Source organism: Portunus trituberculatus, chromosome 39 (genome assembly GCF_017591435.1).
Source record: "Portunus trituberculatus isolate SZX2019 chromosome 39, ASM1759143v1, whole genome shotgun sequence".
NCBI classification, from domain to species: Eukaryota; Metazoa; Arthropoda; class Malacostraca; order Decapoda; family Portunidae; genus Portunus; species Portunus trituberculatus.
In genome coordinates, this window is record NC_059293.1 from 3,252,501 (window position 1) to 3,261,537 (window position 9,037).

The 9,037-nt window shown below is 41.2% G+C and overlaps 1 protein-coding gene across 1 annotated transcript in view; it reads right to left on the minus strand.

Moving 5' to 3' along the window:
* The window catches only part of LOC123515489, a 24,149-nt gene extending 16,207 nt beyond the window's left edge, over positions 1–7,942 (minus strand). Inside the window, exon 1 of the mRNA XM_045274096.1 lies at positions 7,745–7,942. Coding sequence (XP_045130031.1) covers positions 7,745–7,909 — 165 coding nt within the window. The 5' untranslated portion in view covers positions 7,910–7,942. The remainder of the gene's footprint in view (positions 1–7,744) is intronic.
* Positions 7,943–9,037: the final 1,095 nt, after the last annotated feature.

The window sequence follows — 9,037 nt, forward strand, 5'->3', positions numbered from 1 at the left end:
GCGGGAAACGAAGAACTAAAAAGGAAGTAGCTAACTACAAGAAGCAGATGGAAGAAGGACTCGGTAAAGCCGAGAAAGAAAAGGAGAAGCTGAAAGATCTAGTAAACAAGGAAGAGGAAAGAGTACAGAACGTGATTAAAAAAGAAGTACAAGCATGGAGAGTCCAAGATAAGAAAGATAAGGCTGATTTTCAGGAGGTGATTCAAGAACAACTTAAAGAAAAAGAAGAAAATATGACAAACAAAATGATAGGAGTCCTCAAGACAAAAGAAAATCTAGTTAGAGAAATTGCAGAAAAAAGAAGAGTGTAGTCGTATTTGGAATAAAAGAAAAAATATAAAATATAGACCAAAAAGAGAAAAGAAGAAATGAAATCAGTCAAAGACCTACTAAAGACCGATTTCTTATCTTATATGTTATTCACACACACAGTGACTTATTTATCACTGTTACTAGTTACAAGTTGCAACTAGCTGCAAGCAACACTAGTTCACTGCCATAATGATCGAAAATTGTCTGATATAGTTCCTTTTGGTAAATGCATTGCATGTTAGTCACATATAGTGTCTCCCTGTGAGGTACCAGTTCCTATCGACACTACCTCATAGAAACATACTAATATTAATTAAAAATTGTGTCTGCTCCACATATATAACACAATTTAAACTTAATAAACTAAGTCAATAAACCATGCATTTATTGTTACCCTTCCTGACGCTGCATTGTGGGTAAGGGGTACGTGATCAATACTGAAAGACTTCGAGGGGTACATCACATTAAAAGGTTGAGAAGAAGAAGAATTAACCTGTGCAGAAGCGAGGTGAAATGTGTGTTAAGGTTCCGTGCTGTCTTTAAGTCTCTAGAAATGAAAGATCTTGGTACACCAGACAATTATGTTTTGCTCTATATTATGATGTCAGTCGTATAAACTCAAGTAACTATAAAGAAATACCATGGTAGAATAAGAACAGAAAAATACTGGTAGGAGTAAAACCCTGGCAAATCAATAGATACATCATAATACAGTGTTTAGAGACGATTACTCTGTACCGCGAGACGATACTGACTCTCTCCTGCGAACACTGAAATTGTGACAGTTTGGGTCCTCTCCTATTGATATTAATCAAAGTATTGCGATTTATTCACAATAGTAATATATTACACTGACGGAACACGGGCCTAATGTGTTTGAGATGTGGCATTTTGTTATAGTACATTTCGCTCTATATAGCGACTGTTTAGGACTAAAAAACTGTAGCTTCAGGTAGATATTCAATAATGTTATCTATCGATTTTCAGTCTTAAAGTAGGGAAAATTACGAATATTGATGCATTTCTTTTATAGTCCTCCTTGCTTCTCGAAAAGGTGCACGAATTTAGAAAAGGTTGAAGAACACTAAACTGTACCCTGAAAAAATACAGTAAAAAAGATAAGATAAAAATGACCAACATCTCTATTATTATGGAAGCTAATAATAATACCAAGACTAATTAAGTAATTCAGAGATAACGAAACGAACGACGATCACGAGAGCTTCCACGATAACAGTGTGTACGATAAGATTTGATTCCAGATTCCTCGATAGCGCTCCGAGTTTCCAAGATAACAATGGCATTCCAGTTTCCTCGATAGCGATGCAAGTTTCCAAAATGACGATGCCTTTCCATGATAAAGATGCCCTTCCAGTTTCCAAGATAATAATGCGAGTTTCCACGATCAAGATGCAATTCCAGTTTCCACGGGAACGATGCGGGTTTCCACGATGTCGATGCGGTTCCAGTCCTCACGATGCGATTTCAAGACACAATATTGAAGTCCACTTGCCACACAGGTACTGGGACGAACCCTTTCACCCCGTAAGGATCCACCCAACACCCTTGAGTGCGAGTAAAGTGACGCTGCCACCTTCCTGCGCTGCAATTGAAGTCCACTTGCCTACACAGGTACTGGGATGAACCCTTTCACCCTGTAAGGGTCCACCCCACACCCTTAGGTGCGAGGAGAGTGGCGCTGCCACCTCACTGCGACGCAATTGAAGTTCACTTGCTCACAGGTACTGGGGCGAACCCTTTCACCCCGTAAGAGTTCACCCCAGACCCGTGAGTGCGAGGAGAGTGACGCTGCCACCTTACTGCGCCTCACACGGGTAGCCATGAGCATAACCCGCCACACTCCACTCCCCAAACACTGTCAGTGAGTCCTTTTCACCCCGTAAAGGACCACTGGTACGGTCAGTGCCTGGCTCATGGCGCACAGCGTGCCCTCGTTCATGGCGAGTTGTTCAGCCCGATGTCATTATAAGCAGAGGTCCTGTACACACCACTCACCACCAGACTCTATGCAAGGAGCCCTTATCACCCCTTAAAGGCCCCTCACGGCATCATCTGATGGACGGTAGACACGGCACCCTGCTTAAGGCGACGCCTTGCCTAGTATGAGGCGCTGCAAGTTGACAACAATCAGTGAGCTTGAAGCCGCGAAGGAAAATGAGTCCACGCTAACAATGGGATTCCACGACAGGTTGCGATTCCAGTGTCCACGGTACAGATGTGTTTGTTGAGGATAACGATCCGTTTATCGAGGCTAACGGTGCGGCGATGGCGATGGCGAAACGATCCAAAGTATTATTACCTACACAGGTACTGGGACGAAACTTTTTACCCAGAAAGGGTCAACCCCAGTCCCGTGGTTATGAGAGCAGTGACGATGCAACCTTGCAATGCCTCACACAGGTCGCCATGAGCAATGACCCGCCACACACCACTCCCCAAACGCTGTCATGAAGTGAGTCCTTTTACCCAACCTAACCTAACCTAACCTAACCTAACCTAACCTAACCTAACCTAACCTAACGTAAAGGACCCCTGGTACTGTCAGTGCCTGGCTCATGGCACATAGCGTGCCCTCGTTCATGGCGAGTTGTTCAGCCCGGTGTCATTATAAGCAGAGGTCCCGTACACACCACTCACCATCATATTCTATGCAAGGAGCCCTTATCACCCTTTAGGGCCCCTCACGGCACCATCCGGTGAGTGGTAGACATTGATCTCTTGCTTATGGCGACCCTTGCCTAGTGTGATGCGCTGCAAGTGGACGACTAGTAGTGAAGCTTGAGGCCACCAAGGAAAAGCAGGACCTGCAGCCAGTTCCCTGCCTTGGGCCCCAGGCCGGACCCGACGGCCACCTCCTTCCCCCGTGCGGCGCCCAAGGCCGTCACGGCCCTCAAACATCTTTAGGCCGAAAGTTCTCAATCGTCGTTTTAATTTTGATTCGAATATAAAATCGTCGATGGTAAATGAAAAATAGCTTTGGTGTGAAAGTGTGCAAGAGTTAGCTGATTAATGAAACAAGGTGAGGCAGCTTTGCTCCGGAGTATTTAGTGTACTTTGCATGTTGCTGCCGTGAATGTGTACGTGTTTGTAGGTAACTGGATAGAAACAGTAGACCAATGGTAGTTGTGTAGCTATTGGGGAACTTTTGAAAATTAGTTAAGCTTCTGGATAGAGTGGATGAGTGCACACAGGTTTGCGTGTCTTATACATAAACTGCCACTTGTAAACATAAATTTTTCTATTTCATGCTCTTAGAAAAAGCAAACTTAGTTTTCTTTATTTCCTGATCACAATGACGTGTAAATATCAATGTTCCAATCATAAGGAAACACTAGGAGAGGACCCAAACTCCCGTTGAAGTTGCCAGATTCAACAGATATCGTAATATTTCACAGAAAAGATGGTCAACTGCATATCGTATATTTTTGGATATTCTTTTGTCACGTAAGGAGATATCAAGATAGGTAAAGTATTTCTAAACATGTATCTACGACAAAAACGCTATAATAGTAGAGTTAGGTTATAACTATGCATTGTGTTTTTATATACCATCTTGCTCTATTCCTGGGACCTACTGAAGAATCTAATGACGAAGATAGGCAGAACTTGGAAGAGGAAGTAGAAGAAATAAACAGAATGGGACCATATCAAGAAGGAAAACGAGACCAATTAAAATACTACTAAAATCACAAGCAGCAACAGAAGAAATATTATATAGAACAACAAAACTTAGAGAAACAGAAGGCTGCAAGGATATCTATATAAAGAAAAATAGAAATGAGGAAGAAAGGAAGAGATACAATGAACTGGCAGCAGCAGTAAGGGAAAAGAATAATGAAAGGTCAGAAGAGGAAAAGAAGGCATTTTTGGAGAATTCTAGGAGACAGGATAAGGAAATGGTATATAAACGAGAAGGAAGAGAAAAAAGTGGAACAAGTTTAACTAAAAATGATAAAGGCAAAAGACTAAAAATGATGTATACGAACATAGACGGGTTTTATCAAGTAAATTAGAATTAAGAGATTACATAAAGAAAGAAAATCCAGATATTGTATGCCTGGCTGAAACAAAACTAAATGAGGCAATCAAAATAGACTTGGATAATAGGTATAATGTATGGAGAAGAGACAGAGTGGGTAAAGGAGGAGGAGGAGTCATGATAATGTTAAGGAAGGAGATAGTGATAAACCAAGTGGAATGTGGGAAGGAAAAGCAGAAGTATTGTATGTTAAGATGCATATTAATAAAAAGAGTTAACAATCATTGTAACATATGTGCCACCAAAAACAAATTCATGGACCAATCAAGAATATAAAGACATGATAGATGACACAATAAGGAGTCTAATGAGAATCGTTAAAGAAAGGAGAAAAGTGATATTAGTAGGAGATTTCAACTGTAAAGAAGTGGACTGGGAAAATTATGAAAGTGGTATGGGGGAAGAAGCCTGGGAGAAAGATTCTTGAACCTAATGATAGACAATATGATGGACCAGAGAGTAAAGGAATGCACAAGATTCAGAGGAAACGACGAGCCGGCGAGATTGGACCTAGTTTTTACAAGGGGTATACAAATGAATGATGATATAAGATATAAGTGCCCATTGGGAAAGAGTGACCATGTAATATTAGAAATAGATATAGAAGAGGGAAAGGAAGATAGAGACGATTCATACAAAGGAGACCGATTAAATTACAGAAAGGCTGATATTGAGAATCTCAAGAACTATTTTAAAACGTAAACTGGGAGGAGATGGAAAACTCAGAGACAATGCAAGAGAATATAACTTATTTTTGGAAATATACAAAACAGGAGTCAGGAATATGTCCCAAAATATAGACCTAAAGAAGAAGGAAAGAAAGATTGGTTTAATGCAAGGTGTGCTAGGGCAAAGGAGAAAAGAGATGGAGCATGGAAAAGGTGGAGGAGAAATAGAAATCCAACAAATAAGGAAAACTTCAAGGCAGCGAGAAATGAATATGTTAAGGTGAGGAAGGAAGAGGAAAAGAACTTTGAAAAGGACATTGTCGAAAAATGTAAGGAGCAACCAAAATTGTTCTATAGATTCATAAATGGAAAAATTAGGCAAAAAGAAACAATAGAAAGGTTAAAAGGAGAGAACGGAATGGTGAAAGACCCAAACAGTATGGCAGAACTATTAAATAATAAATTCCAGGAGGTGTTTACTAAGGAATCCAAATTTGAGAGGCCAAAGGGTAATAGAGAGACAATCTATATGAAAGAGATTAAAGTAACCAAGCTTGAAATAAAAGAGTTAATGAAGGAACTGGATGAAGAGAAGGCAATGGGACCGGATGAAGTCTCAGGCAGAATACTGAAAGAATGTAGGGAAGAACTAGCAAGTCCTATATACAACATCATAAAATGCTCAATAGAAAATGGAACAGTACCAGTAGAATGGAAAAGAGCTGAGGTGGTTCCCATATATAAGAGCGGAAGGAAGGAAGAACCTTTAAATTACAGACCGGTATCACTAACTAGTGTAATATGCAAGATGTGTGAAAGAATAATAAAGAAACAATGGATCAAGTTCCTTGAAGACAACAAATTAATATCAAATAGCCAATTTGGTTTTAGAAAAAGACGGTCTTGTGTAACTAATTTTATAAATTGATCAACGGAATGGACCAAGTAGATAATGAGAAACTGATCCTGAGAGAAGAATATGACATTCGAAGCACAAGACCGTATAGTAAAAAGCTGAGAAAAGGAAAATGTCTGAGAGATGTTAAAAAAAATATAGTTTCCCGCAAAGATGTTTTGAGACGTGGAACAGTTTAAATAAAGAAGTAGTGTCTGAAACGAGTGTGCATACTTTTAAAGTAAGATTGGATAAGTGTAGATATGGAGACGGGGCCACACGACCATAAAGCCCAGGCCCTGTAAAACTACAACTAGGCAAATACAACTAGGTAACACACACACACACACACACACACACACACACACACACACACACACACACACACACACACACACACACACACACACACACACACACACACACATACATACACACACACACACACACACACACACACACGCACACTAACACATTCACAGCCACACCCACATCCACACCACAATATACCATATACACACACACACACACACACACACACACACACACACACACACACACACACACACACACACACACACACACACACACACACACACACACACACAAACACACACACAAACACTAACACATCCACAACCACACCCACATCCACACCACACTATACACACACACACACACACACACACACACACACACACACACACACCACGTAGTATAGTGATTAGCGCGCTCGACTCACAATCGAGAGGGCCGGATTCGAGTCCCGGTAAGCGGCGAGGCAAATGGGCAAGCCTCTTAATGTGTGGCCCCTGTTCACCTAGCAGTAAATAGGTACGGGATGTAACTCGAGGGGTTGTGGCCTCGCTTTCCCGGTGTGTGGAGTGTGTGATGTGGTCTCAGTCTTACCAGAAGATCGGTCAGTGAGCTCTGAGCTCGCTCCGTAAAATGGGAAAGACTGGCTGGGTGACCAGTAGGCGACAGAGGTACACACACACACACACACACACACACACACACTTCCGTAGCTCCTATATGACGAATGGCTAAACTTTTGATGATCGGGACATAAAATTTAACGCAGTTCCTTCACCTTTATGTGAGTAATTTTTCTATCACACCTTTTTGTTTTTTTTTCCCAGGATGGTTTCCCTGTTGCATGACGCAGACTGTCTTGCATCACACATTGCTTCCTTCTCACGTTTCCACCGTTGCTTCACTCCTGTCCACTGCTTGTCTAACTGCATTTTCTTTATTGTTTTTTTTTCTCCAACTCTCTTTCCCCTATCTACGGCAGTGTTTCTTAGTGAAGGACTTGGTTTTTAGCAATTGGAAACCGTTGCCTCTTTTTCTCTAGGACTCAACGAGCGAACCTTTCTAATTTCCGTGGCACCTATTCTGTCCATATTGCCAAGAGTTTTTTTTTAACCTTTTCAGCGATTAATCATATTTCCCACAATCATCCTACAACATTTTTTAGGCAGTCCTTTTTCACATAAATCTTTTTAATAAACCTGTAGCCTCAAAACACGGCAAAATAGATAAACATACTCCTCTCTCTCTCTCTCTCTCTCTCTCTCTCTCTCTCTCTCTCTCTCTCTCTCTCTCTCTCTCTCTCTCTCTCTCTCTCTCTCTCTCTCTCTCTCTCTCTCTCTCTCTCTCTCTCTCTCTCTCTCTCTCTCTCTCTCTCTCTCTCTCTCTCTCTCTCTCTCTCTCTCTCTCTCTCTCTCTCTCTCTTTTCCAATCTTCAGACCTCCATGACTGTTGACAGAGGACGCCCACAGCAGTGAAGGGGTGGTCAGGACTCACCATCGTGGAAAAATAAGGGAACTCCTGAGTCTTCCAGTCCCAGTAGTCTTGGGAGAGAGTGAGCAGCTCCGCGCGGGCCGAGCCTATAGGAACCGAAGGCAGCGCAGAGGTCATCAGCCCCGCCAGGCTCACTACCAGCACCGCCACCACCATCGGGCGTGCCATCGTTCCCTGGTGAGTCTGTAACAAAGTGCAAGCGCGGTTTGGGTAGCAGAGTGCGATCAAAAACACACGTGCCTCACTCACACCAGCAGCTGCTTATAGTGAACACGTGGCGTCAACAAGTGTAGTGTAGAAGAAAGCACTGAAACAAGATCTCTCGTCCTTGAAGAAGCTTTCTACATCTTTAAATCTCGCATACTTTTTCCTTTACCCTTACTGACACTGACCTTAACCTTCTTGCCGCGCCTTGACATTTTATAGCTTTAAATAAATAAATAAATGAATAAGATGATAAAGAGTGGTGTAAGAAGCCAGTAAACTTAGAAAAAACAAACATACCTATTTACACACTTGTCATTCCTCTCGAGAAGTGTATCTATTCTTCTTTCACAACTTCCTTTTGCTTCATGACTAAGAAGAGGAGAAAAGAAGATACAACAAGGAAGAAGAAAAAAGAAAGAAGATAGACTAAGTAAGGAAAAAGAATGGAGGAGACAAATTAAATAGAAGGGAAACTCACACAGGATAGCAAGTTAGAGTGAACGATGGAGAAGAAAGATAAAATGGATAAGAAGAAAGAATGGAAAAGGTGAATGGAATAGGTAAAACAAGTAAGACGAGTGAATGGAGAAGACATGAAATAGAAGGACACAAGCCCATCCCAACACCTGCAGGCAAATTTACACAAGATAAAGATAAACAAGTTAGAGGAACAACTGAGAAGAAATCTGAACTAACACGGGCGCAGGAATATTTACAGTAATTGATGTAATAGTGTAATGACGTGTGTTTTCTAACTAAACACTGATTGCTCCAATTGATTATTATTTGTGTTTATGAATCTGATGTTGTTTGTGTTCTTGCATCCTGTTTGCGTTAGTTTTTATTTATGTAAGAATGGAAATCTGGCCAGGGGCAACAAAAACGATTAAACAAAAAGGCCCACTTAGATGCCAGTCTCCGAGCAGGGCCGAGAGTTAGCTAAAAGAATGGGATAAATGTGTGTTAGTGTGTTAGTGTTAAAGATATATAGGACGTGACACTAAACTCTGAACAAACTGAAGATACTTGTAAATGCAAGTAAGAATTTTTATGGTGATTTATATGAAATGTAAACAGTACAAATGAAAT